General features: G+C 63.6%; 3 protein-coding genes across 4 annotated transcripts; 2 read left to right on the top strand and 1 right to left on the bottom strand.

Annotated features, from left to right (window-relative positions):
• Positions 1-25: 25 nt before the first annotated feature.
• Positions 26-1851, top strand: CHLRE_10g441950v5 (uncharacterized protein). Its single transcript, XM_001690293.2, has 4 exons — positions 26-205; positions 301-420; positions 968-1018; positions 1284-1851. The coding sequence occupies exons 1-4, from the start codon at positions 164-166 to the stop codon at positions 1350-1352; spliced, it is 282 nt and encodes a 93-aa protein (XP_001690345.1). The 5' UTR covers positions 26-163; the 3' UTR covers positions 1353-1851.
• A 2-nt stretch (positions 1852-1853) lies between these two features.
• Positions 1854-3855, bottom strand: CHLRE_10g441900v5 (uncharacterized protein). The gene is made up of 5 exons (XM_001690474.2): positions 3536-3855; positions 2868-3152; positions 2584-2686; positions 2308-2460; positions 1854-2109 (listed from the first exon to the last, which is right to left on the bottom strand). Exons 1-5 carry the CDS (start codon positions 3553-3555, stop codon positions 1876-1878), a joined length of 795 nt encoding a protein of 264 aa, XP_001690526.2. The 5' UTR covers positions 3556-3855; the 3' UTR covers positions 1854-1875.
• Positions 3856-3955: 100 nt separating this feature from the next.
• Positions 3956-26981, top strand: CHLRE_10g441850v5 (uncharacterized protein). Of its 2 annotated transcripts, none has more exons than XM_043066811.1 (55): positions 3956-4734; positions 4815-4930; positions 5010-5192; positions 5268-5450; positions 5527-5709; positions 5808-5942; positions 6035-6249; positions 6371-6527; positions 6605-6671; positions 6780-6881; positions 6964-7095; positions 7179-7451; positions 7551-7686; positions 7771-7978; positions 8118-8397; positions 8473-8841; positions 8969-9137; positions 9261-9421; positions 9552-9743; positions 9884-10096; positions 10193-10717; positions 10824-11047; positions 11154-11301; positions 11434-11589; positions 11693-11857; positions 11953-12006; positions 12108-12215; positions 12305-13141; positions 13239-13571; positions 13697-13909; positions 14014-14228; positions 14325-14526; positions 14750-14931; positions 15060-15748; positions 15829-15971; positions 16073-16350; positions 16443-16536; positions 16652-17026; positions 17162-17380; positions 17479-17814; positions 17935-18054; positions 18146-18538; positions 18654-18850; positions 18999-19400; positions 19527-20001; positions 20085-20300; positions 20386-20754; positions 20856-21008; positions 21111-21286; positions 21391-21658; positions 21745-22023; positions 22134-22529; positions 22676-25282; positions 25407-25988; positions 26110-26981. In XM_043066811.1, exons 1-55 carry the CDS (start codon positions 4174-4176, stop codon positions 26422-26424), a joined length of 16479 nt encoding a protein of 5492 aa, XP_042920207.1. In that variant the 5' UTR covers positions 3956-4173; the 3' UTR covers positions 26425-26981. The 2 variants fall into 2 exon arrangements, with proteins under 2 accessions (XP_042920207.1, XP_042920208.1); XM_043066810.1 differs by having other exon boundaries at positions 9842-10096.
• Positions 26982-26983: the final 2 nt, after the last annotated feature.

The following is a 26983-nucleotide window of genomic DNA, read 5'->3' as shown; positions in this document are numbered from 1 at the left end:
CCCTTCGCTGTCCTTCAGGTGCATCCTATCTACTAGTCTCTCCACTGCCTCGTTCTGTATCTGTTAGCGGCCTGTCCTTTGCCGGTTCAGATTGCTGCGTTCAGCGCTGTGCTTTCGGAGCTCTAGATCATAGCACTGGTGTTGAAGCTTAAGTAGCAGTACCATGTTATTCTTCTCACTGTTCAAGACGTTGGTGGGCAAGGAGGTGCGCGCCATGCGGACTAGCCTAAGGACTCTGTGCACTGCGGCAGCGCTTGCCGCAGCAGGATAGCTGACTGGTGGCATTCTGGAACTGCTCAGGTGACGGTGGAGCTCAAGAATGACTTGTGTATTAGCGGCGCGCTGCACAGCGTGGACCAGTACCTGAACATTAAGCTCACCAACACGCGCGTGCACAACGAGCAGAAGTACCCGCACATGGTGAGGCTGGCGCAGTCGGGGGCGATCAACGTTGCCGGGGGAACCAAGTTGAGGTCAGGGGGAAAGGCGCTAGCGGCAGAGGCAGGGTGAGGTGGATGAGAACACGTGCTGGGTACTTCGGTTGGTGCGCGGCGTGGCGGGTAGCGACTCAGAAGCATGAATCAGCAGGGCCGAGCGCGGTTAAACTGGCAGCCACGACAGGTGATGGCGGCTGATGGCAGAGAGGGTATAGATGTCCACAGGTTGCCTTGGCGTCCTCTTGACAAGGCCGGGCGTAACAGCGTGGCGTAACAGTGACAGTCGGGGAATGTTGTGAACCGTATCTTGGGGCAGCACACTGGTACAGCGAGTCGGCCTGGAGGTCTTTTATGGTGGCCCCGGGGTGAGGCGTGGATGGAAGTTGGGGCCTTTATTATATTGATGCTGTTACAGCCGGGAATTCCTGGTGTAACACTCTGGGCTGGTGAGAGCCCATTGCGGGCATGCGGCGCTGGCAAATGATGTCGACTCCTTCACATTCAGTTGCTCCCTTTCCCCATCCTTGCAGATGTCTGTGCGCAACTGCTTCATTCGTGGCTCCGTCGTGCGTTACGTCCACGTGAGTGGGGTGGCATGACAAAGGAAACGTTGCACATCACGCGGCATGGTGCTGACGCTGTTGCTGCCCTGCTCATGAAAGCAAGTGGCCTAGCGTGCCGCACATTTGCACAAATGTTACAGAAGCATATGTGCTTGGCCATTAGGGCGCATTCACCACGCCTACCGCTTAGCACCTGGAGCGGGAATCACTCCACAATTCCACACACACAATCGTGTACGTGTTCCTAAGCTACCCACACACCCTGACTGCCTTGCTCTTACAGCTACCACCCGGGGCCGTGGACGTGGAGGTGCTTCACGACGCCACGCGGCGCGAGGCTCGCGGTGGTTAAAAACAAGTGCAGCTTTGTAACGTTGGATGCCGCTAGGGTGGCCTCGGGTTTAGGCCACAGCCACATGCTGTGTGCCTTATGCCCTAGGACATAATGACTTCTGACGGACTGACGCAAGTGGTGACAGGACTCAATAGTTGCCTGCGCGAGTGCCATTGTGGCACGCCCACAATATGACGGTACACAAGCAGTACTTAACGCGCGTTGCCGACGGCGCAAGCGCAGCTGGCGTTGAGGGAAGCTCATGCGTCAGCTTTCGGGGCGGCGGCTCCCCCGCCCCAGCTGGATTTGAGTAGGAGCTGGTTTTTGATATCTGTGTTGGCTCGTTGGAGCTCGGCCACTTCCCGCTTGAGTGATTGGATGCTGGCCTTGCACGTCTGGATTTCCTGCTCAGCGGCCTGGCAGCGCGCCTCGGCCTGTTAGGGTTGGTGACGCATGGCGACAGTGGTGCTCAGGAACGAGCAACGACATGAAAGCAGAAACCACCAGTCTAGAGGGGCGTGCACTTGCGGCTCCCGGTATTTTAGTAGTACCGTGCTGTGGAGCTGCATGCGCGGATGGGTGATGCGGTCGGAGTGTGATGCCCAGTATCTGGATGGGCAGTAACGAGGAAGATACGGTAGTGCCCAAGTTTGGGGCAGCGCGCCCTCACCTGTAAGGCCTTGCTCTCCTCCATGTTGAGCTGGTCCTGCAGTTCCTTGCGCACGGCGCTGGCGTCCTCCATGGCACGAGCGCGCGCCTGCTGCACCGCCGTGGCCTGCGTGTCCAGGCAAAGGGAGCGCAGCGTTGACCACGGAGCGGGTAGATCGCATTTGTTACAAGAGGGTTGTAAGGGTCGAAGAACGCCACTGGTCGCATCGCACGCAGGGGGCTCTGCAAGGCTGCAACAGCAAACACCGAAGGATGGAACCCAACTACGTCCTGTCAGCCAGCCACGCCACACCGCGCCACGCACCATGCGCTCGTCCACCACCGCCAGCTCCGCCTTCATGTGCACGTTATCATACAGTGACGCCAGCGCGTCGTCCAGCGCCACGTCGTACTCTTGCTTGATGCGCAGCAGCAGCGAGCGGTACGTTGTGAAGCTGTGCAGGAAGGCGTCAAACACCTGTGCGACAGCGCAAGGGGTGGTGGCATGTGCAGTGAGCGGCGCCCAGCGGTGGCGATTGCGCGCGTCAACGGCAGCGCTTGACTAGGACACGCCCTGTGCTCCTATCACATGGAGCCGCACCTGTCGGAATGCGTCCGTGCGCAGCTGTGCCGCCGCGAAGCCCTTGTTGCCGTTGCCCAGCCGCTCCACCAGGCCCAGCTTCTCCTCCAACAAAGCCTCAAGCCTGCGTCACGTGCAAATGAGTGCCAGCTTGTTGAGCGACGACGGCCGAGCACAGGCACCGAAGCTACAGCTCAAGCCTCGCACAGTACACGCCCCATGGACTTCATGGAGATTTGAGAGGTTCCAGCGCACTGCACTGACGCCCCTACATGCTACTTGCATGCTCTTCAAGGTGGGCTTACCGCTGCAGCAGCTTTGGCGTTCGCCCAGCGTCGTCTTCATCACCCCCAATGGGCTCGTTCGAGTATGTTGGCCGCAAGGACAGCAGGCCATTCTTTTGCCGGAAGAGGTCCGGCAGCGTCACCCTGCTCTCATCATTGCTGCTTTGGTATACCCGGGTGGGTGACAGGTCCTTGTACAGCTTGCTCGCAGATATTGACTCCTGCAGGTTCGCCCTCACGCGGGAGGAGGGCGACCCTACGTTGCGAGGGCTGGCGCTCCCTTGCAGCGCCGACACCGGCAGCGTGCTGTGGGGGTACGAGGGTAAGGGCGATGGCAGGAGAGGTGAGGTTCCAGCCATACAAATGGGTTGCCGCTCAAACACCACAGCTGACAAGGCCACGTGATGACACTCGTCAAGGACACAACCGCACAATGCGATGGATGTGCGTGCGTGCTGTGTGGATGTTCTCCACTTCCCACGCCCAGTCAAGCCCTCTGAACATGGCACTTGCTTTCGCAGCTCCGCACGCCTAAACACGACAGCACTGCCTGGAGCCGCAGCTCACGATAAACCTGAACCACTCAGCAACTGCCGGTGCTTGCGCTGAGACAGGAATACGCTGGCGCGCTCGCAGCTGCCCCCCCCCGCTTCCCAACAACACCGGTGCGTGCACGCGTGTCGACTCACCTCGGAACCTGCACCTCCATGCCTTCGCTAGCTATGCTAAGCGTGCTCCACAGAAAGCACGCGCTGGCTCCGTCCGCGAGGGCTCACTTGTTCGCCTGCTGCGGGACCATGGCCCTGCGCATTCGGCTTGGGTGTGAGCGACGCTGGCAGCTATATAAGCTCAAACGAATATGCTATAACATATGGAGAGTTTTTGTTACAAGTACCACTGGAAGGAGGCTACGAACGCGGCGAAAAAGACTTGTCCTTATAAGGAAAGGGGCAAATGCCCGACCAGCTCGAGCTAGTTAATAATTGCAATGCTTGCTCTACGACAAACCCAATGCGTCCCGGCGCAACACGGAGAAATCGATTGTGCATGAGGGCTCCATCATGTTCCAGTTTCCGCGAACCATGCCCGTTTAGTCTCTGTAAAAATCCGATGTATCTAACTTTACAAATATGTATATGTTGCATTAACATGGACGCTAATTATGCCCGATGAGAGACTTTGGACAAAAGGGAAGGCTCCCGACAGCGTGAACGGCTGAAACATTATCTATAATGACAGTCACACGTATACATAATCGATGGGGGACCTGTAGCGAGACAGCTAGCTGGGGTCAACCTGCGCATTGACTCGACGGGTGCAAGGCAACATGAGTGCGCCGAGCGCGTCGCCAGCGGGCGAGCTCGTTGTTGCGACGGACATCCGCGAAACGCTCTTCCGGCGAGCTCTGACGCTCTTGGATGATGTGCACACGGGTTTGGAAGAGTTCGGGGCACTTGGCGCAGGGACCGGCAGCCCCGGCAACCAGCAACTGGCGCTTGTTCCTGCAGTGGCTGGCGTCGACGGGGAGGGCGCGGCAGGCGCAATCGTGCCGCACACCGGCGGCGGTGTGCTAGAGCAGCTGCTCACCAGCGTAGTCCAGGGCCGTACAAACACGGCACGACGGGCTGTTGACGCGGTGGCGCAAATCCACTCGGAAATTGACAATATTCTCTCCACGTTCGAGCGGGAATTTCCAGCGCAAGCGGAGGGCAATGCTGAAAACCGGGGTTGGGTAGGACATGCCTGGGATGATCCGGGCCCAGGCCAGCCCTCAGAAGAAGTGCTGCAGATGGCCGCTGCCACGACTGCGGCCGCTGCACGCTTCAGGGTGCGCGCGGCAGAGGCTGCGCAGAAGGCACTGCAGCTCTACGACGCAGCTGCAAAGCAGGTGAGAGCTTTACACACGCCCTATGGCAGATAGTGCTGTATCGACCTTGCCTGACCTTACTGCTGTGACCGGGAACGCAGGCGGCCGCAGCGGCTCAGGCGACCACTCGGGCGCTGGAGCTGCAGGCCTCGGCGGAGCAGCACTCGGCGGAAGGCAACCTGCCGCAGGCGCTTGAGGATATTCGCGAGGCGAACCGGTAAGGAGCGGGTACGACGTATTCACGTCCTCAGCTGCGCTCCGGTCGCATTCCCTGAGCAAGATGGCTTGCATCGCAGGCTGCGGGAGGAGTCCGTGGAGGCTGCTCGCAAGAGCCGGCAGCTGCAGCAGGAGTACCTGCGGCAGCGCAAAGAGGCACAGGAAGCACACGCGCAGGCCGATGCCGCCATGCGCCACGCATACAGCCTCGAACATGACGCGCTTGCAGCGGGCCTTGCCACGGCCACACGCGACCGTGACCAGTAAGTGGTTGGACCACAGCCTTCGTCACACTCGGCTCCACGCCACTGACTGTCTGCTTGGGCTTGACCGCACAGGCTCCACGAGCGTTTCGACGGGCTGCTCCGGCAAGCTGATGGCCTGCAGGGTCAGGCAGCACAGTGGGATGCAGAGGCGGAGGCCGCGATCGGCCGTGCGGAGCAGGCGCAGCAGGAGGCCGACGCCCAGATAGCAGCTGGCAACTACGAGCTTGGGAATGCACTGATGCAGGAGGCTGTGCGGTGAGTGTTTACCTCAAACCCAAATGAGCGTCTCTGGCCTTTCTGGGCATTCACCCTCCGCACTGGGTGCATGTAGGGCTCAAGAGCACGCTGGCTACGCACGCCAGCAGGCGTCAGTAGCCCGTGATGCGGCTCAGCGGCTCCAGTCAGACGTGCGGACAGCACAAGAGCGGCTGGACTCTGCGGAGCAGGTCGTGGCGGACTTGCGCCAACGGCACGCCCAGCTGCAGGAGGCGAGCACAAAGCAGCGCCAGGAGAGGTAGGTCCGCACGCATTGAGTAACCGTATAGCCGAGAGCACGCCAACGATGCTGGACAAGTTGTGACCCTTTCGTTATTTATGAACGTCTGCGTACAGGTTACATGAGGAGGCCACTGGTCTGGCAGCGCTGTGCCAGAGCGCAGAGGGTGCCACTGCCTTGCATGAGCAGCTGGTGGCTGTGTATGAGGAGCGTTTGGCTCAGGACCAGCAACAGTACGACTTGTTCATGAGGTAGGGCTGGTGGTGTCATATGGCATCGTGCGGCGTAGTGCTTTGGCCTGAGCACGACTTGACGCCACCAACCCTCCATTGCGCAACCACAGCCAAGGCAAGACGGCCGAGGCTGAGGGCCTGGCGGTGCATATCGACACCTGGCATGAGCTACTGAATGTCGCGCGGCAAAACCGCGACACGAGTCGCACAGAAGCTGCCAGCATGCGCACTCGGTTACAGGACCTCAGCACTCAGGCGCTCATGGGTGAAAGCCCCGCGGCGCTAGCCATCGAGTCTTCCACGCAGGGCTTCGAGGAACTGAGAGGTACGGCGGGCAGGCATCCTTGCACTGAGAGAACGCTTGAATAAGTAGTTCCCTTCGCCTGGTGGAACCTTTCCTCAGACGGTTGCTGTGCCACATTACATTCGCCCTGCTGCCCGGATAGGGGCTTCCGACCGCGCTGAGCGGGCGAGGCACGCGGCGCGCGTGCTTGCCCGCGACCTGAACGCCGCCCCTGCACCAGACTTGCCTCTTGAGGAGGCCGACAGCGGTGCTGACGCCCTCATGCTGCAAACTGATCTGCATCGCCACCGCACGGCAAAGTAAGAAGGACGGTGTTAAGCTCTTTTGCCAGTAGCCACACCTTGATTGCGAAACTGAAGTCATGTCATTCCTGCAGGCTTGCCAAGCAGCTCCAAGCAGAGCGGCACAGGCTGCCCGGTTCTGATGCCACCGGTGAAAGCCAGGTGGGGTCAGTGCTTCCGTCCGTTACGCTGCTGCTCGGGCTCTTTTGGGCTTCACGTTGATGTCCGCTGACGCTACCTTCCTGCACTTGTTGTATTCATACACACCAGCAACAAGCTGAGGCGCTCTTGGACAGCATGGCAGTGTCTCACCTGGTGGGAGCTTTGGAGGCCTCGAGGCTGCTGCAGCTTTGGAAGCAGCGCTCCGAGCAGGCAAGTCGGTTAAGCCCCATTGAGCACCGACTCTTGTGCAGGCTGTCAACCTTACCCGTGCGTATGTCCGTCTGTGATGCAGGCCAGCGCCGGCGCAGTAGACCTGCGCCGCGCGTGGCAGGACATCGAGCAGGCAGCCAGCGCGCAGGAGGACGAGGCAGTGCGGCTGGAGGAGCAGGCACTGCGGCTGCACGATGCTGGTCAGCCGGAAGAGGTGCGTTAGTTGCTGGTGGCTGGAACAGCTCTGCTATCAGCAATTGCTAACAACGCCTTGTCGCTTCTGTAACCTGCTTGCAGGCTGCTGCTACTATGGCTCAGGCAGAGGAGTTGCATCGCACGGCGGATCAGCTGCGTGTGGAAGCTGACCGTGCCAGGGCGGCGCTGCATGCCCGCGAAAAGGCGGCCAGCGATGCACATGAGCAGCAACGCGTGCTGGTGCAGGGCCTGCAGACCGTCGAGCGGGCCGCGGAGCGGCTGCAGGCAGAGCTGCAGCAGCGCGGCTTCGACGTGGGCGCAGTGGTAGGGCAGGACGCTGCGGCACGCGAGCGGCAGCTGGCGACGCAAGAGGAGGTGCGCTGAGTCATGGCTCACAGCAACCTGCCGCTTGCAGGCTCAGCTATACGTAGCCATTTGATGATTGTCCCCTTTCTCTGCATGCATTTACGACAGACGGCCACGGTGATGATGGCATCGCCAGGCATGCTATCCCGGAACTCAAGCACAACAACGCTTGGTGCTGGCTACGGGTTGGGTCTGACAACCGGCAGTCCTGGTCCTCAGTCTACAGGAGCAGGCGCGCTATCAGGTATGTGGTGCATGCGTTAGACAGTGCCCTTGTGCTCGGGTGGAATCGTGGCAGTGCCGTTAACGCAATCCCCGCTACCCGCAGGTGGGGGCTCGGACCAGCCGTCAAGGGGCCCGCACGCGCCGTCGGACACATCACCGATGGAGGCGGCGCGTCCCCTCACGCAGCTCAGTCGTACCTCCTTTACGCGAGGCCAGCATGCAGGCAGCGGCGGGGTTGGTCCCGAAGTGCCACTCCTAGTAGAGCTGGAGGCACACGCAGCTGTGGAAATGCCAGACTTCCCGGCGTCCAGGTACGCTTGTGGCTCGCTATCTGGGCGTTCTCGGCTCATGAAGCGCTGTCGTGACAAGGCTTTGATCTTCTCTTAACTTACGCATCTGATTCCTGCCTCGTTTTCACTTCTGATGTGCTTGGTATGGACTCCTGAACAGGTGGGACGGCTACTCAGCACTGACTGGTGCGCTGGAGGCGTCCGCTATCGATGCGGATGTCCTAGTGGCGGTTGCGACTAGCACAAGCAACCTGCAGCTGGATGCGCAGAGCTGTGCCGGCCTGGCAGGGCAGGAGCAGGAGCGCGACGCGCACCGGCTTGAGCGCTGGAAGAGCGTTGCGGCTGCGCTGCCGGCGGAGGCGCGGAACCCCATGGTGGAGGGCGTGGTGGAGCGCACCTCGGCGCGCTGCAGCCATGTGATTGCCGCTGCTGGCCTCCTGGTAAGTGGGATTACATTTCCCTACCGTCCATCACGTTTGGCGTGCATGACACCAACTGCATTTGCCCGCCTGCAGGTGGAGGCTCTGGAGCTGCAGGGCGAGTGCCACGGCACGCTGAGTGGAACGCTCAACTCCTATCGCCGCGCGCTGGCCAGGCTGCACAGCGCCCAGGAGGACGCCCAGGCCGCACGCGCCGAAGCCATGGCGGTACAGGCGCAGGCACAGGACTCGCTGGGTATGGATTCGGCGCTCCTGGCGCAGGTCCAGCAGCTGGAGGCGGAGCTCAGCAACTTCGAGGCGGAGGGAGCTGCAGCGCAGGCACTGACCACCCGCTTTGACCTGCAGCGACTGCAGAACAAGCACATGGAGGCGGCATCGCAGGCGGGCCAGCTGCACGCCGCGTACGAAGCCGCGCGGCAGCGGGCGGAGCAAGCGCGGAAGAAGGTAAAGGCGCGGTTTGGGAAGAGATGGGTCGGGGACTCGGGGTGTAAACGGCTCTTAAATGGCAGGAGACAGAGCCACTCATGTATATTCTTATGTTCTGCATGTGCGGATCGTTCTACACCTGCAGGAGGCCGAGGCCAGTGCAGTCGGCCAGACCCTTAACAGTGTCGCAATGCTGCACGCAAAGGCGGCCACGGAGGCGGACGAGGGTGTGCGGTATGCGCTTGAAGCATACAGCAATGCGGTGTCGGCACTAGTGGTGGGCGCCCAGGACAGCATTGCGCATCTGACCTCAGGTGCGTCTCCTTCAGGGCGATCACAAAGCAACCTGCTTGCTTGGCCAGTCCTAGGCATGCTTCCATTGCTTGCTGCTTTAAATAACCAAGGTGTCGCACTGTCGCCGTCCCGTGGCTTGCCAGGTGGTCCTGTGGAGGAGGTGGAGGCGCAGCTGCGCTTTGAGCGACTGACGGGCAGCACCTCAAACTCCCGCCGATGCATGGCTGCCGCCCGGCAGCTGCACGAGGCTGCTGGTGCAGAATCAGCTGCGGGGGCCGGGCGGATCGTAGCCGCGGTGGAGCAGGTGCGGTTGTGTCGGACGCAGCTTGGGGGCGGGCCACCAAATCTTGAGGTGCTGCGCACATGTTTACTGGACATTTACCTTCGCACATAGCCGTCATCACAGGCAGATCTGCTCACCATCCTGTACGCAGGCCTCCACCGATCTCGGTGAGCTCGCAAGCCAGGCACCGTCAGCTGTCAGCGGAGCTCTCATGCGGGAGGCGTTTGGGAGCGCGTTACCTGCTGGCCTGTCCGCTGACAGCTTCACACGACGCTCCCACCTCGTGGACTCGTCTTCGGCTCGCTCGCTATCGCCCAGCCGTTCGGAAGCTGCGAACGCTGAGGTAAGATGCATTGATACTGGGAATGCGGCAGCCTGTGCAAGTGTGCATGTGCGCTCTTACCCCAGCGCCTTGGCACCGCCCTGCAATGCCCGCCATAGGTGGGGTCTTCGTCCCTGACCAGCCGTGCGGGCCCTGGCCAGGCTTGGCCTTCGGATCCCGCGCTGCAGGTATTGCGCTCTATTGAAGCGGAGCTGGACAGTCTGCACCGCCGCCACCAGCAGGAGCTGGACCGCCTGTCCTCCGACGCAGACCCTGACGGCAGCGCTGCCGCGGAGGAGGCGGAGCGGCATGCTGTGCGCCAGGAGCTGCAGGGGCAGATCCGCGAGGCGGAGCGGGAGCTGGAATCCGTGCGGGTGAGTGCGCAAGTGGATGGGGCCTGCACGTTGGTTTTCGGCACCCACAATTCTGATATGCTGTGCCTCCTGAACGCCTTCCCTCGCAACTTGCAGCGCCAACACGAGTCGATGCGGGACCCAACGCCCGCGGAGATGCAGGCCAGCTACGACCTGCTCCAGTCGCATGAGCAGCAGGTGGCCATGCTGCAGCAAGCGCTAAGTGCCTGCGACGAGCTGTCCCGCGGCAATCTGCGCCGCGCCCGCACCGCCGCCAGCGGCGCGGAGCTGCAAGTGCGGTACTGCGACGACGCGGCGGAGCTGCTGAAGCGGGCAGCGGACGCCAGCCGCAATGCCATTGCGGAGCTGGAGTCGGCGCTGCGGTCTGCCGGCGATGAGGTCGAGGCGGGGCCGCTGCGGCAGCGCCTGCAGGACATGCAGGGTATGGCTGAGGACATTACCCGGCGCCAAGGCGATGTCGCAGCGGAGCTCAGGGCGGGGCAGGCACGCCGCGGCCAGCTGTCTGAGCAGCTTACGTCAGAGGAGCTAGCGACACGGCTTCGGGAGGAGTGGCTGCAGCAGGCGCGCAAGGCGGCTGCGGCAGCGGTTACTGCCACAGCGTGGGAGCGGCGGCTTGCAGCGGTGAGTGTGCACCTACTCTGCGGTCGGGGCATGGCCAGTTGCGTCCGGCGATTTTCTCCTGTGGCGCTCATGACCCACAGTATGTGCCGCTTCTCACACCTCACAGGCCCGGCTCGATATGGAGCAGCTCGCGATGCCAGTGGGACTCCAGCAGGACAAGATCAAGGCCTCCAGTTCCCTGGCGCAGACGATGAAGGCAGCGGCGGCGCAGCACCGCAAGCAGGCCGCTGACATTGCCCGCCAGGCAGCAGGGCAAAGGGAGGAGGCCCGTCGCCTTGCTAACAGCGGCCAGGCGCTTGAGGCCGAGTCAGCAAAGTCCATGGCGGACAGGTGAGCATCCACAAGGGGGCGGCGGCATGCGCAACTGTTGCAAACAATGCATCTGACGTCCAACAGCTGACATTCCCTTCGCCATAACTGGTATTGCAACCTGCAGCCTACAGCAGCAGGCCGACGGACTCACCGCCCAGTCGGCGGCAATGGAGGAGGACGCACGGAAGCTGAGTGCTGAGGCTGAGGACCTGGAACGGGCAACGGGGCGGACCCACATCCTCGCCGCCGCCAAGTCAGATGTGCTGCAACATGTGGGTGCGGTCGTAGCCTTCGTCGCAGTGCGGGCATTCCCTTGTGCATTACACTGCGTACCGAACAAACCCTAACCTGCAACTAAGATACGGTACTAGCAACGTGTCCTACGCCGGTGCTCGACGTGCCAGGTGGCTGCCGCACACCAGCTGGCCGTTACGGCGCTCCAGCTGCGGCGGTCTGCTGCAGGCAAGCTCAACGACGCCGCGGTGAAGCACACGCAGGCTGCCCACCAGCAAATGCAACTCGCCGGAGTGGATGACGAGCTTGCCTCGCTGGAGGCCCAGGTGGGTCCATTGGCTCGTGCCATTATCGAGTGCGCGCTTGATGTCCATCACAGCGGGCTTGATGTTGACGGACCGCAGTACCCACCTTCATGCTCAATCCCAGATGTCTGGTGGTGGCCTGCGGCCGAGCGAGCTGGCCACGCACATGATCAACGTGGCGCGCACCAAGCAGCAGGCATCGGCCCTCCGCTCAGCGCTGCGGGCCACGCAGCAGCAAGTGAACCAGGACAGAGACACGGCGATGGCAACCGCGAGGGACGCTGCCAAGGTACAGGCTCTTCCGGGCACTGCCCATCCTGAATGTTACTTGCGCGTCTGGCATGTGCGTCTATCCTCACCTCACTTTCCCAACGCAATGCACAGGTGGAGGAGCAGCTGGCCCAGATTGAGCCCAAGATCGTCATCCTGGAGCAGCAGGTGCGTTGCTGCTACTGTTTTCTTCGGTGCATGTGGACTCCTTGGATGCTACGATCTGTATGATGACGTTGCGAGCGGGCACGCCTTGTGCTTCCAAACAGGCTGCAGCTGCAGTTGAGCGCCAGGACAGCTTGTTGAATGGTCCCCGGCTGGCAGAGGACAGCCTTCAGCGCGATCCCAGCTTTGGGCAACAGGACCCAGTTCCGCACGTGAGTGAGGGCGAGTGCGGGTGCGCATGTGCTGTCTGGCACTGTAACGTACGGCACTTGAGAGCACGTTCGCGCTGCCCTCCATGCAGGCATCCCTCTCGCATGCGAGCGCAGCGCTGGCGGGGCAGGCTGGTGACGGGTACAGCCGTGCCCCAGCGTACCAGCAACTTGCTGGCCGGCCGCTGCTCGCCTCGCCGCTTGCGTCGCAGCGTGAAAGCGGCAGCCTGCCGCTCCGCAACTCTCCAGGCATTGGATCGGAGGCCAGCTATACTGCGCGGCTGGGGCTGGGCGCTGCCGGCAGCAGTATGGACGAAGAGTCGGGCCCGTTTGGCGGCAGGTCCGGCACTGTGTTTGGTACGTCGGGAGCTGGCGGGTCCCAAAGAGTCCACCTGCAGCGCAGCACCAGTGCAATCTCGCAGCGGGAGGGTGGGAGCAACCAGCAGGACAGCGACCCGCAACCTCGCTTCACCGTCAACATCGGTGGGCTATCTGGGCTGCCGAGCTCACAGTCGCAGCCAACGCCTCACGCCGGAGCTGGCGCGCTGAACGTTCCGCTCGCCCGCCTCAAACGTGGTGGCGGGTCGCACCTGGGGCCCATGGCGGCAGGCGGCGCCAGTGGCGTGCAGCTAACGCCACAGGGCTCGCCTTCGCCCCTGTCGCGGTCCAACTCACGCAAAGCACTTAGCAGGGAGGTACTGTTTGAAACCACCGAGGACGCTCGCAGCCTGCCATCTAACGCCTCCACGCAGCTCAACTCTCGTGGGTGGATGCGGCTGCCTGAAATGCCGTCCATGCCGCAGCAGCAGAGGCAGCCGTACCTTGGCGGCGCACCCTCAGCAAACATCGTGAATCCACTAGGCTCGCCACAGGCCCGCGACCGCAGCGACGGGGAAGAGGAGGGCACTGCAGGCGCCCTGCTTGAAACGGTACGTCGCCGGCCGCTCAGGGCTGCGGTTGCGTTTATCGGATGCTCCATGTATGCCATTCATACCCGTTTCCTATTTGAACCCGATTGCACTATAGGTTGCGCGGAAGGCACTCAGGCCGCTGTCCAACGTCAAGGTCAGCGTGCCTCCCGGCGCAGCCGGGCCCGGGGCAAAGCCCGGCAGCCGTGGGCTAAGCGGGGTCGGCCACCGGAAAACAAGTGCCAGCGGTGGTGGTGACTACAGCAGCAGCAGCGAGAGCGAGGACAGCGACGCCGGTCCAGTCGGTGGGGTTAGTAGCGGTGCAGTTGAGCGGCGGCCGAGCCGGGCCAGCCTTGGCATGGACCTCGCCGAGTTACAGGAGGAGCATGCGGAGGAAGAGGAGCAGGACGTGGAGCCAGACACCAAGATGTACCGCACCGCCAAGCAGCGGGTGCGTTGGGACAGCGGATGCGCGCATTCGCTTACCGTCGTGCATGGCGTATGTTCTCTGTGCACAGCCCCTGCTTCGTAAAGCTCCTGTCACCTGACCCAGCTTCCGGCTGAACTGTTTCGCAGTTGGAGGAGGTGGAGGCTCGCATTCTGGCTCTGCGCCGCCAGGGCGATACCGCCAACACGGCAGCCGAGATCCTGGGCCGCAAGCAGGAGCAGCTGCGCATGGACATGGAGGAGGCACGCGACGGCGACAGCGCGCAGCGGGCGGCGCTGCTGAGCCATGGCGATGCCATGATCCGTCTCAAAGAGTCCGAGGGGTCCCTTTGCCACAAGCAGGTGGGCACGGAATGCAGAGCGCCTGTCCCTCCATTTCAACTCTGGCGGTATGCCCTGCCGTGGCCTGCACAGACCTCAGGCGCGTTTCATCTCTTCCCCGACAGGCTGACATGCTGGAGGACGAGGCTGCGGCCTGCCATGACGCGCTGCACTACGCCACCGTGGACTGGCGCCTCCGCCGTGAGCTGCACCACCGGCAAGAGCGCTGCGAGGCGCTCACCAGCAAGGCGCAAGCGCTGGCCATGGAGGCGCAGGGCTACGAAGCAGATGTGGCCGACACGACTGAGTGCGTGAGGCTGGCGACGTCCCAGCTCAACAGGTGAGCATCACCTGCCAGTGCCAAACCCCGTGCGGCTCCCGATGCCTCTGCAGGTCGTTGTGCATGAATGTGCATGCGTTTTGGCGGCAACCACAGGGCGCAAGCTGACGGCGTGCGATGCAACAAGACCATGGAGCAGCAGCGCCTTTCGATCTTTATTGAGGAGCAGCAGCGCCGCCTGCAGACCGCCAAACGCCGTGCAGCGGAGAGCAGGGCAGGTGCTGCCCGGCTCGCGACCATTGCTCGTGACGCGGGGGCCCGGCGGCAGCTGTGTGAGAAAAAGTCAATCTGCAACAAGGTATGTACATGTGTGTGTGTTAAAGAGCACAAGGAAAACACACATGTGTGTGTGTTTGGAAAGCGCATGGGCAAGGGGTTGGCACCGTGAGAGATTATGGGGAAACAACAGGGAAAGACCGTGTGTATGTTTTTCGCAGTGTGCCAGCGCCGAAGCAGCACGTGCCTTCCGATGGGCACACGTGCAAGCAACCGAACTGACTCTGCACTTTGCAATGTTGCAGGCCTTGTACCAGTCTGCAGTTGAGCTGGCAGACGCGTGCGAGCAGAAGGCGAAGGTGGCGGCCCAGGCGCAGCACTACCGCCTGGTTGGGCTCAAAGCTGCGGCGGACGCCATCGGCGCGCGTGTGCAGCAGCTAGACACCACCCGGGAGGGCGGCAGCAATGTCAACCCGCCCTCCAGAGGGTGAGCGTGAAGCCATCCGCGGCGAGACCTTTAGCATGTCTCCCATCGCCGCAAATCCTGCCCGCTGTCGCATTTTAGGCCAAGTATGTACTGCAGCACTGATGATGCAAACCATGCATGCTGCGCAGGCGTGGCTCCATGATGGTTTCCAACCGCCCTGCGCTGCACGTGCCACCCGAGGTCATGGACCAGATGGCTCGATTGGCGGACATGGCCGCAGACAGCATCCAGGGATACCTGGAGGAGCTGACTTCGCTCACGCCCGAGGCCATTAGCGTGCTGCGTAGGCGCACGGACGCCATTGCTGGCCTCATGCAGCTGCACCAGGACGCCTTTGATGGCCAAGACCACCTGGCGCAGCCGGCGCCGGCTTCAGCACTCGCAGCAGCGAATCCCGCGGCCTCAGGTGGCGGTGCATCCAGCACCTCTGGCTTTGCGGATGCAGCTGCGGAGGCGCTGCCTCAGGCAGCGTCGCCGCCCACAGACGCGCAGCGCCGGGCTGCGCGCATCGCCGCTGCGGAGGCAGCTGTGCACGGCCTGGACCGCGCATGCGTCATGGCTGCGGACCTGCGCGCAATGTGTGTGGAGGCTGCGGCGGCTCAAGGCGTGCTGTGCGATGTACACTCAGAGCCGGCCGTCATCCAAGCCCAGCTGCTTGGGCACAGGGACTCAAGCCTGGTGGTGGACATGGAGGAGGTGGCCAGGCAGAAGCAGCGTCTAGCGGTCTTGGAGGTTCAGCAGCCGCTGGCACGCGACCAGCTGGGGGCGGCGTTGCAGGCCGTGGAGTATGACCAGGCAGCCGCCAAGCTTATCGAGGGTGAGCGCCGCGGTGCTGATTGTCTTGCTGAGGAGTAGGGGTAACGCTATGGTTCTAACAACAACTCTTCCTGCTTGCAGCGCGTCATGACCTGAGCAGCGCGGCTGCGGATGCACTGGAGGCGGCAACTGAGCTGAATGCCAGTATCGTTGTGCGGCGCGAGGCTCTGGAGATGCTGCGTCGGCACATGACTGCCACCATCGAAGAGGCGCGCACGTACCGGGTGCGTCAGGCGTGGTTAGTTGATAGCATGACAAATGCATCCTGCTCTTTCCTCTGTTCCCTTTTGTCTGAATTTCGTCCGCTACTCCGGCGGGAACACAGGCGGGTGGCAACCTGTTACAAGCTACTGCCGCTGACGAGGCAGTGAGGCGGCTTGCCGCAGATGCGCTGACAGCAGAGGGGTCTCTAGCCGCGCTGGTTCACGAGTTCCAGCTGCGGCACGAAGAGGCCGCCATGGCCAATACCGCCGCTGAGGAGCTGAAGCACGTGGCAGAGGGCAGCTCTGAGCTGGCGGCTCTGTTGCTGCGCGTAGTGGACGAGCAGCAGGAGGCTCGGGCCGCTTCCGGCCAGGTGGAGGAGCTCAGCGCAGCGTTCCAGAGGTGTGTTAGGATGATCTTATGCGCACTCAATTCCTGAGTTGAGCGTGGCTAGATGCGTAACTAGTGTGCGTGTTGCGTCACTGCTGTCACAGGCTGGAGGCGGAGGCCAAGGCTCAGCAGAAAACGGCGGAAGCTTGCACAAAGCAGGCTGAGGCGCTGCAGCACCAGTCGCTGCAGCTACGCACGGTGAGGGGGTGCGCACCGCGCTCTCCACGCCCAAGCGCCCGTTATCGTAGTAACCCTGCCTCATATGCGTGGACACGCACCCAACACGGGCATGCCGCCTTGCCCCGCTGCACAGGACCTCAAGTTCTCAGCCGCCGACGCCCACCTGGCCGAGGCGCGCCAGTGCCGCGCGAACGCTCAGGAGCACCTCGCTGCCGCGGCGGCCGCCAGGCAGGGCGCCGCGGCGCTGTCAATGCAGCTCCAATCCACCGTGCAGTACCGCGACCAGCTGCTGCGGGAGGTGCGCGTGCTGCACGCAGCCGCGGGCCACCTGCAGGAGGCGTTGACCTGCATGCGCGACAAGCACCACCTGGTGCGCAAGCTGCGGGACGTGGAGCACCAGCTGGCGCACCGCGACAAGCACAGCCAGCCGCCGGAGGTGCAGGTGGCGGCGGGGAACGGTGCGCCGGCCAAGGGCAAGGTGGCGGAGGCCGACGTGCTCAGGACGCAGGTGCGTTAGGGCCAGTGAAATCGCTTATAGGGGCGGGGCATCAAAAGCTACAAAACTCACGTGTTGCCGACCGCTGACCAACCAATGAATGCATGCTTCCGTTTTTGCCTTGGACGCTCCGTGTACTGCCTGCAGCTTGCTGCGAGCAGCTCGACCATCCAGCATCACCTAGCCTCCAAGGCGTCATTCCTGCAAGCGGCCAGCCACCTGCGCGTGTCCATGACCAGCATCCGCCGCAGCGCCGAGTGCAGCGCGCAGGCAGATGCCGCCATGCAGGAAGTCTTGAAAGCTCGACTTGCAGCGGCTACCACCGGCACTGACAGCTCCGACGTAGCATCTCCCAAGGCCACAACGGCAAGTACTGTGCCGTCTGTTTTGCATTCTTGCTACTGTACGCATGCTGGGCTGCAGCTGCTGATGCTTGCATCCACTGCTGGCTGCCATATCCACAGGCCGCACACAAGCCCGGACACACACCCGAGCTAGACTCTCCCGAGTGGCAGCTGCAGCAGGCAGAGCTGCGGTACCGCTGCCTGCAGGGCAGCATCCATGCGCTGGCGGTGGTGGCGGCCGCCGCTGAGCGTGCCTGCGACGCGCGCCGCCGCCAGGTGCATTTGTCGGATCAGGCGGCGGGCCTGGTGTCGGACCTGGCCGCCAAGATTCTGGAGGCGGAGGCCAACGCAGACGAGGCGGCGGGCCTGGAGGCCTCGGTGCACTCAGCTGGCGGCGATGAGGAGGACGAGGAGGTGCTGAAGACCAAGCTGATGGTCAACGCACTGCTGCAGAAGGTGAGGCAGGCGTGATCACTTGCCTTACACGTGCTTTGCGTGTTCCCAGCCTAATCGGCGTCTAGTTCTGCATTGCCTGCGCTTGATGACGCTTGTGCCTCACACCATGCGCCACTGCAGGCGGAGACATACCGAGGCGAGGCAGCGGCACTGCAAGGCCGCATCGTGCAGCTGCAGCAGGAGGAACGCGCGGCGGACAAGGCAGCGGCTGAGCTGGAGTCTGTCCTCGAGGCCCTGCAGGCAAGCGCTTTCTGACTCGTGTTCGGTGGATGTCCTTCCGTACACATACCGTTTTGCAAGCTTACACGCCTAACCTGGCTAACCCGTACAGGCTGACCATCGCCACACGCTGGAGGCTCTGGACCTCACGGCGCGCATTGGCGTGTGCCGGGAGCAGGAGTCCGTACAGCGGGCCGCCGCCCGTGCGCAGGCACTGGAGGTGGACCAGCTGGACCGCGAAGCCACGGGCCTGGAGAGTAAGGCAGTGCAGCTGCGGCAGCAGCTGACAAACGCTAGTCACTCTGCCAGCGCAGAGGATGTAGCAAACCTGATGCTGGTGTCAAAGACAATGGGTGCCAAGGCGGTCGCGCACCGCGCTCTGCAGCAGCAACGCAAGCGGGAGCTGGAGGGCCAGGAGGTGGAGTGTGGCCGCATGGCGGGTGATATTGCTCTTATGGCGCAGCGTGCGGAGCACGTGCTGCGGGCCAGCGAGACACAGGCGCAGGTGCGCATACCGTGTTGCAGTTCAATCTGTGTGCTGTCCAGAGTGCTTGCCGGCTCGTCGCCCAGTGCTCACGTTCCGCCATGCTGTTTTTGTGGATTTGTGATGCGGGTAATAGGTGCGGGAGATGACTAGCCGCATCTACCAGCTGCGGACGGATCTGGCGGCGGCGCAGTCCGAGACAGTAGACTGCAGCGCACTGCTGGAGGAGCTGCGGCAGCAGTCTGCCGCACTGCAAGCCGGTGTGGACGCGGCTGGAACTGGTTCGGTGGAGCACGGTGGCCGGGCCCTGGCGAGCATGGCGGCCGCAACCAGGTGCGACTGAGGCCAGTGCTCGATGCTATCGCGGAATACCTGAGCATGTTAGTAACTACATCGAATGGGATAGGATTGGGGCGTCTGCTTGCTTTTACCCTCACTCCCTCGCTCATGCTTCTTGCGCTGCCGCTCCTTCGATGCGCAGGGCCTCTAGCCAGGCAGCAACCACGCAGGCTGCGGTCGTGCTGGCGGAGCAGATGCTGCAGACGCACCAGCAGCGTGTGGACGTGCTGCAAGCCGCGCTAGCGGCATGGGAGTCCGCCAGAAACCGGCAGGAGGCTGTGCTGCGCCAGCAGGAGCAGCTCATCAACCAGGCCGAGTGGCGCGTGCGCGTGGAGCGACTGCAGGCAGACTTGAAGGCCGCGGCTGTCGCACACACCGAGAAGTCAAAGCAGTTGCGCGAGAACGCCGGCAAGGGGCCGCGTGCAGGCAGTGCCAGCGGCGAGGATTTCGCTGGCTCGTCAGACGCGGCGTCTACCGCAGAGGCCGGGCAGACCGCCACAGCGGATCCGCTCAAGCAGCTGCGTGCGCAGGCTGCTGCCATGCGGTAGGTGTTTATCCGTATTCTCTGTGAAAGATGCATGGACTGATGCACAAGAGCACGCTTCTTTCTCATGAGCTTGAACTGGACTGAACAGTCGCTTCTGTCTGCGTTACTGTCCTATCCCTGCAGAACTGCTGCGGATGCTGCGCATCAGCATGTCCTGGCTGAGGCGGAAGAGGGGCTAGCTACAAGGGCCTCGGTGCTAGCGGAAGAGGTTTCGCTGGAGGCTGACCGCATCGATGCAGTTATGGCGCTAGCCGCGCCCATGGCTGAGCGCCTGGTGGTGGCCGCAAATACCGCCATCTCCGCCGCACGACTGCAGATGGCCTGTGTGGGCATCTGTGTCGACCAAGGAACTGAGCTTAGCACCATGCATGCAGCCATGGGTGCGGTTCGGGGTATCGCGGGCCGGATTCAGGAGCGCATGGAGGCAGCAGAGCGACAGGCGCGCTCTGGGCAGGCCCTGGAGGCGGCGGAAGTGCGGGGGCAGGCGGCGGCGCTGCAGGCCGCCCTGCAGTCTGAGCTGCAGACGGTGCAGGCATCGCGCAAGAAGCTGGTGGAGCTGGAGACAAGGATGCGGGCTTCACAGCAGGAGCTGCAGCTGGTGGGTGGATCGCGGTTGTACCGTTGTACGGGGGTTGTTTGTGGGTTGCTGATGAGCGCGGCTCACTGTGTGCTTGCCTGTAGGCGGAGGACCAACTATCTCAGGTGCAGCGTTCGGCCGGCGTGGCGCAGACTGTGGCGGAGTATGTGCATCAGGCGTGCGATCTTCTCTTCAAGTGCGCTGAGCGGCAGCCCGAGGTCTTGCGCCTGGTGCGGATGGCCGTTGAGGCCCAGGAGCGGGCGGAGGTCGCCCGGCATGAGGCTCGTGCATCGAAAGAAGCCGTCCAGCAGCTCATTCAGGTAATGCCACAAGCTGGACGCACTTTAACTCAAGTCTTGCCAGCTGGCACGCATGCGGCTTACACGTGTGGCCCCGTGATCACAGGCCGGCAAGGGCGAGGCCGCCCACGCCGTGGAGCGTGCCGCCATGGCTCTGGAGCAGTCCCTGGAGGAGGCACGATCCGAGAGCCGCCGCCTGAGGGCGCAGGCAAACCAGGAGTCGGACGCCTGCGCCGCCGACATCGCAGCTGCTGCGCTGTACGGCGACGTGGCGCTGCTGTCCGTGCGGCTGCTGCAGACGCTGGACCTGCAGGCGGAGCGGCAGGCGGAGCATGGCCAGCTTGCGGGCGGGGTGGAGGCACTGCAGCGCACGCTGCACTCCAGCCAGGCGGCTCTCGTGCAGCGGCGTGCGGAGATGCAGACGCTGGGCACACAGATTGAGGCGCACCGCGTGGAGGCGCTAATGCAGCGCAAGGTGCGAGGGGATGTTGCGGGTTTAGGGGTCTGCATGTGTTGTAGCGTGGCGTTTGGCCCCACACTGTTACTCAGGAACACTCGTCTCTTGTTTCTGCGCAGAGGGGCAACGATGCCCAGGCGTGCGTTCGCATCGACGCCGCGGAAGAGCTGACGTCGCAGCTGGCTGATGTGGCGGATGAAGCTATGCGCCTAGAGCGCCGCTGTGAGGCACTCAGCCAGAAGCAGGTCGTGATGGCCAGCCTCTGCGCCAAGGTGCGGTGCTGTTCACGAGGCCCATCGACTCGTTGTAACAATGGCACGTGCACCTTTCGCCGTGCCATGTGAAATGCTTCCATGCAAACCCTGATCGTGCAGGGAGAGGCGCTGGTGGAAATGCTTGCCCAGCTCGCGCGGCTGTGCAATGCGGGCGTGGGGCACCTGCTGGACGCTCGGGATGCTCACGACAGCCATGCGGCCTGCCTCAAGGACGCCGCCCGGGTTGGCGTGTCCCTAAGCCGGCAGGAGGAGGTGCTGGCAAATGCGGAGGCCAGGTGGGTCACCTTGGGCATTCGCCTGCGTCCATTGGGAATACCGGTAGTTGACACACCGTAATCGACATGTTAGACTAAGCTAATGTCTGTGGCTTGCCATTTAGGCTCCAAGAGCTGCATGACTCGGCGGCGGGCCTGCAGCGGCAGTACCAGGAAGCCCTGGCAGCGGCTGTGCGTGCAGGCCATGAGGAGGCCGATGAGGAGGACCGCCAAGACCCCGAGCAGCTGCTGCACGCCGCCCGCACGGCCCGCGCAGAGCTGCTCATTGCACGGCGGCAGCGGACAGCTCTGCAGAAAGAAGTGCTGGCCACACGCAGCCGTCTGGTTGCGGCTGAGACGGCCGTGGAGATCAGCCAGCTCAGGATCAACAAGGTAGGCGCAAGGAGCACTACGCTACCACGAGCGCTTTCGGTGTCCGCTTTGCTCATTCTCATGCCTCTGCCTGTCTCTGTACGCAGGCTCGTCAGCGTGGCGACGACGCTCAGAGGCTTGTAGGCACGGTGCTGACGCTGCTGGATGGATCCGGTGCTTTCAGCGTGGACGCGGCGGAGCTTATCGCCACGACGACCAAGGGCAGTCGCACCGACAACGCGGCTGGCAGCGGCAGTCACGGCCCTAACGGCGACACTGGTACGACACCCAGCCCACGCGGCGACACCGAGGCAGAATCGGACCAGAACGCCAAGCACCGCCACGGTGTGCTGGCGGCGGCGCAGCTGCACTCCGTGACCCTGCAGGTGCGCGTGCCGCGCCACTGCTAACGCTGCCGTGTGTCGTTCTTTGCGTGTTCCTAAGTTTTGCGCGCTTACCGCAGTCGTCACGTTGTATACGCCCCCGCATGCTGCAGGCTGTGGCCGAGGCAATATCCCGGCATATCGAGGCTCTGGACGCGGCAGCTGCCGCCGAACAGGCTCGCGGAAACGCCCTGGCGGCCACGCAGGCCGCCGGCGCCGCACGGCAAGCCAGCGACCGGCAGGGCGCGCTTATCGCAGAGCTGAAGCATGCAGCTGCCGGTGCCAGCCTTGTCCACGACCTGCAGCGCCTACGGCTTGACGGGCATACCCAAAGAACGCTGGCCTTGGCACCTTCTGCGGCCAATGCTGGTGCCGCGCCGTTAGAGGCGCTGCCGGATGCCTGTGAGGACACCTCGCACCTTGCGGTTGCCGCTGCCGAGATTGAGCTGGAGCGGCTGCAGCACGAGACCGCATACCTGGAGGCCACTGCTGCCCAAGAACAGAAGGTGGTAAGTCTACGTATGCGCGGCCACGTGTTGAGTATGATACTGCAGGGCCACGCACCTGGCAATCGCATGTTTGCTCCCGCTACTCTGCTGCCCTGAGTGCTGCCTGAATTCCGTCACCGCTCCCACGATCATGCCTGCCATGAAAGGTATCATGCCTGGAACAGCAGCACGTGCTGCTCCGGCGCGCCAGTGACACCCTTCTGGACATGGCCCGCTTCGGCATCGCCGCCGAGCTGAGCGCCTCGCCTCACATGACCGCCTATGAGGCGGCGTCCCTGCTGGCGGCCTGCAAGCAGCTGTCGCAGCAGCACGCGGTTGCGCTAACGCTGACACCACCGCTGGAGGACTGCAAGCACGCGGAGGCATGTCTACGGGGCGCGCTGGAGTGCATCCAGGACGCGCGGCAGGCACGTGAAAGCGCGCTGGGTCGCCGTGCTGCGGCGCTTGAGGCATCGGCTCCAGCCCTAGAGCTAGCAGAGCCCAGCACCCTGTCTCATGCTGGCGATGCTGCCGGGGTTGATGCCAGCAACTTCATGGAGCCACAAGGTGTGCCTGTGAGCCCGCGCCGCTTTGGAGAAACGTTGGTGTATGGCACGGCGCCGGCCTCGCTGTCGGCGCGGCGCCAGGACGCAGCGGCGGTGCAGCGCTACCCCACCTCCGGTGAGCGGGCGGCCGCGCAGACCGCGACGCTGCTGGCCGAGCATGACGAGCTGCTAGCGGAGGAGGAGCAGCTGCTGCAGCGCGTGCAGCAGCTTGATGATGAGGCTGCAAGGCTCGAGCGCCAGAGTGCGGAGCAGATGCATGCTTTCAGAGACAGATGGGCGGAGGTGGCTGCGTCGCCACTGTTGAGTGAAGAGGCGTCTCGATGGCTCATCGTAGCCTCCGAAGGCGACGGCACGTACACAACCGCCTCGCCCAGGCCGCAACAACGCACCAGCCGCAGAAGGCTGCACGCGGTAGAGGAGAATGCACGCTCTCCCGGAGCTGCAAGCCCTGGCGCTGGCCCCGCATACCTTGCAAGGCCTACGGCGCCTTCAGGGCGTGAAGCCGCCACTTTCCCCCTATCCCTGAGTAGCCCTGCGGCACACCACCTCCGTCATGACCCCGGCACGCCGGCCAGCAGCGGCGTAGAGCGGGCGCAGCTTGATGCGGAGACAGAGCGCCTGCAGCAGCTGACTCACAACATGCTGCTGCGCCAGCAGGACCTGCTGAGGGAACAGTACCAGGAGCGGGAGCAGCTCCGTGCGCGTGATGGTGCTGGCTACAGCGGCGCACTGGCCAGCAGCAGGGTCAAGGACTCGTCAGGGGATATTGATGCGGACTTGCTGGCGATGGCAGCTGCAGCCGTGGCACGCGCCAAGGCGGCCGCGGCTGAGCTGGCGGCCCGTGACCGGCCCAGCGCGAGGCATATGGACTTCGCTGCACTGGCGCCGCCGCCAACGTCTAGAAGCCCGCAGCGGGTTCCGGCGGCAGGCACTGCGGCGCCTGCATCGCAACCCGACAACGCCCGGCAGCAGCGCCACAAGGCTGAGGCCACGACCAGGGCGGCCGTGGCTCCGCAGCCACAGCACGCGCCACCAGCGCCAGCTGCTGTGCCGCCGCCGGGTTACATCACCGACATGGCCAGCCTGCGCTCCAGTGACGGCAATGCGACCACGTACCCTGCCCCATCAGTAACCCCGCAAATCGCCACAACGGTGCCGCCAGCTGCCACGGAGGCAGATGTCCCCAAAGAAGTCCCGCTGACAGCACGCGCCACTTACCCCGCAGCAGCGCACGAAGAGGTCAACGCCCACGAGTTGGCATTAGCGGTGGGATCAGCTCCCCTGGAGCTTACAGGGCCCCCATCGCCGCCCATTAGCGCCGCCGGCAGCCTGCTAGCACCGCCCAGCAGCAGCCAGGGCACATCCTCTTCGTCCCGCAGCCAGCGCGGCGAGCGGCCGTGGGGTGCAGCCATTCCAGCCTCGACGCCAGGCCCTGCACCCTACCTCGGCGCCTACCATGTCGAGCCTGCTCCCTCAACCGCCGGCACCAGTGAGGCTGGCTATGGGGCAGCTGGCCAGGCACATGCAGCTGGACAATTTTCTGCGGCGCACGCGCTCGAGGGCGTGCGGCCAGAGACGCCGCTGCTAGTCCGGCTGCCCCTGCCAGACGACCTCAACAACATTGCGGCGGAGGGACTGCGGCAACTTTGGTCCGGCGCGGCACTGCACTACGCGCGGGCGCAGCACATGCACGAGGGCGCCATCGCGCAGTTGGAGCAGCAGTGGGAGCGCTGCCAGGCGCAGCTGCAGGTGTTGCAGGCTGAGGAGATGCAGGTGCGGGCGGCGGGGCGGATTGCGGAAGCGGAGGCGGTGGCCTCCGCCGCCGCCAGGTGGCGCCAGCGCGCGGCCCACCTGCATACCGCAATGAAGCGCCACGGCGTGGAGGCAGCCCGCCACAAGTCCCTCGCGCGCCGCGCCACGTCCATGAGCGAGCGGCTGCACGTGCTGTCTGCGGCGGCCAGCAGCACCGCTGCATCCACCGCGGCGGGCCTCGAGGCGGCAGCTGCGTTGACGGAGCTGCGCCGGGCGGGGCTTGTGCCGCAGCTGCCCACGTCCGTGCTGGCGGCGTCGCCCATGGTGCAGGGGCTGGAGCGGCTGCAGGCCACGCTGACGGAGCAGATCGCTTCGCTCCACGCAGCAGCAGCGGGGCTGCAGCTGCAAAGCCAGAGGACGTTCGCCAAGGCGACTAGTCGTAGCAGGAAGCTCCAGGTACGTCGTGCAGGCTTGGAACCTTGGGTGCGCGACGTAATCGATGCTGCAAGCCATGCTGTAACGTCTACTTGCCGTAAGCGTAACACTTGCTGGCTTCCAAAATGATGTTCTCAACTTGCAGGTTCGCCTGGGCTCTCAGCCAAGCTCAGCTGCACATGCGGCTGCTCTGCACAAGAGCCATGCGTACGCGGAGCAGGCGGCGGCGCTGGGCGAGCGTGCTGTGGAGCAGGCCACGCAGTCCCGGGAGCTGGCAACGCTGGCGGACCGGCTGTCGGGCGAGAGTTCCGACCTGAGCCAGGTGGCTGAGCGGCTGCAGCGGGCCATGGATCAGGAGCTGAGGGCTCAGCAGGCGCTGGTGCAGGCGGCGGACCTGGCCCTGTGTGAGGCCATGCAGGCGGCGCTGTTTGGCGTAGGGCTGACGGGCGCCCTGGCGGCGGACGGCTCCGCGGCGGCAGCGCCTCATGGCGACCTGGACAGCCTTCTCACGGCGAGTTATGCGGTGGGGGTGTGCGCAGCGGCCGCGGAGGCAGAGGCGCGGCGCGGTGAGGACCTGGCGCAGGAGGCGCTTCGCTCGGTGCAGGGCACCAAGGAGGCGCTGGAGGCCCGGCTGGCCACATTCACGCGTGTGGTGGAGGACGTGGCCAACGGGCTGTCCGCTCTGGCTGCGCGGCGCAGTGCCCACCGCGAGTCGCTCCTAGCACAGGTGGGTGCGCATTGCAGGGGGGCTCGAATCTTTTGACGCAAAGCCGACACACAGAATACCAGCCGTGGTTCGTTTCTTGTGCACATAAACATATCAAACATGTCGCACTTGCATCTTGCAGGTCGAGGCAGCAACAACGTGTGTTGCCCGCGCCAAAGCCAAAGCAGCCAGCCGCCGCAACGTTGGAGACGCGGCCGCGGCGGAGAAGTATGCCCACGCGGCCGAGGGCTGGGCCAGGCAGGCGGAGAAACTGACTGGCGAGGCTCGGGCGTCGGCTGCGGCGGCAGAGGATTTGGTCGAGCGAGCCCAGGCGCTGTCGGGCCTGAGCGGTCGTGTGAGACCACTTCAGGCGGCACTGGACAAGTACCTGGATGAGCAGCTGGATGCGTGGGCTGCGGCCGCGCTTGAGAGGGTGCACCTGCGTGCGGGATTGTAAATTGAGTGGGTGGTCCCGTTACATGTTGTGGTGTTCATGGCCGCCTTATGACGGCTGGGCGCTCCATCAAGCCGGGTGGCACGATCAGGAGACAAGAAAGGTGGCTCTCCCTCTCAATGGGAAAAGTGGGCTGCGCCCACGCTGCGTTTGGTGTAATGTCTGGGGCTGAAGATGTTCCAAAACTACCTCACCGGGGTCGGTTCGCACCTTGCGACAGTCAATTGTGCGTGCATGCGGAGGGTGCGCGCAGCTGGGCCGCCTGGGCGCGCAGCTAGGATCAAACGGCAGTAGCAAGCAGAGCAGGGGTACACTCCCGGCAGGCCCGTTCGAAGAAAAGCTGAGACAGCCAGGGGTAAAAACGGGAGGAGTGCGAGCGGAGGGCCGGAGGCCGTTCAAGAACGCCGTTCACGAAAAGCGAAGAAGACCAGAACCTGGGACTCAGTGTAAACCTGGGACCGCCAATTTATTTCTACCCGAATACAGGCTTGGGGTGTCTGCTGCGTGCTGTGGACCCGTGGCGTCAAGAGCTTCGGGAGCGTGGTTTCAGAAACAGCCGCAT

Source organism: Chlamydomonas reinhardtii, chromosome 10 (genome assembly GCF_000002595.2).
Source record: "Chlamydomonas reinhardtii strain CC-503 cw92 mt+ chromosome 10, whole genome shotgun sequence".
In the NCBI taxonomy this organism is placed as follows: Eukaryota; Viridiplantae; Chlorophyta; class Chlorophyceae; order Chlamydomonadales; family Chlamydomonadaceae; genus Chlamydomonas; species Chlamydomonas reinhardtii.
Note: the sequence above shows the minus strand (reverse complement) of the source record. Positions and strands in the feature narration are given on the sequence as shown.

Coding starts and splice junctions, on each gene's coding strand:
- CHLRE_10g441950v5 (XM_001690293.2), top strand. CDS start 164: ATGTTATTCTTCTCACTGTTCAAGACGTTGGTGGGCAAGGAG. Junction 421..967: donor AGCAGAAGTACCCGCACATG/GTGAGGCTGGCG, acceptor CCATCCTTGCAG/ATGTCTGTGCGCAACTGCTT. Junction 1,019..1,283: donor CCGTCGTGCGTTACGTCCAC/GTGAGTGGGGTG, acceptor TTGCTCTTACAG/CTACCACCCGGGGCCGTGGA.
- CHLRE_10g441900v5 (XM_001690474.2), bottom strand. CDS start 3,555: ATGGAGGTGCAGGTTCCGAG. Junction 2,687..2,867: donor ACGCCAAAGCTGCTGCAGCG/GTAAGCCCACCT, acceptor CACGTGACGCAG/GCTTGAGGCTTTGTTGGAGG. Junction 2,110..2,307: donor CGGTGGTGGACGAGCGCATG/GTGCGTGGCGCG, acceptor CTGGACACGCAG/GCCACGGCGGTGCAGCAGGC.
- CHLRE_10g441850v5 (XM_043066810.1), top strand. CDS start 4,174: ATGAGTGCGCCGAGCGCGTCGCCAGCGGGCGAGCTCGTTGTTGCGACG. Junction 5,193..5,267: donor GCCACACGCGACCGTGACCA/GTAAGTGGTTGG, acceptor TTGACCGCACAG/GCTCCACGAGCGTTTCGACG. Junction 21,009..21,110: donor TGGCCAGCCTCTGCGCCAAG/GTGCGGTGCTGT, acceptor CTGATCGTGCAG/GGAGAGGCGCTGGTGGAAAT.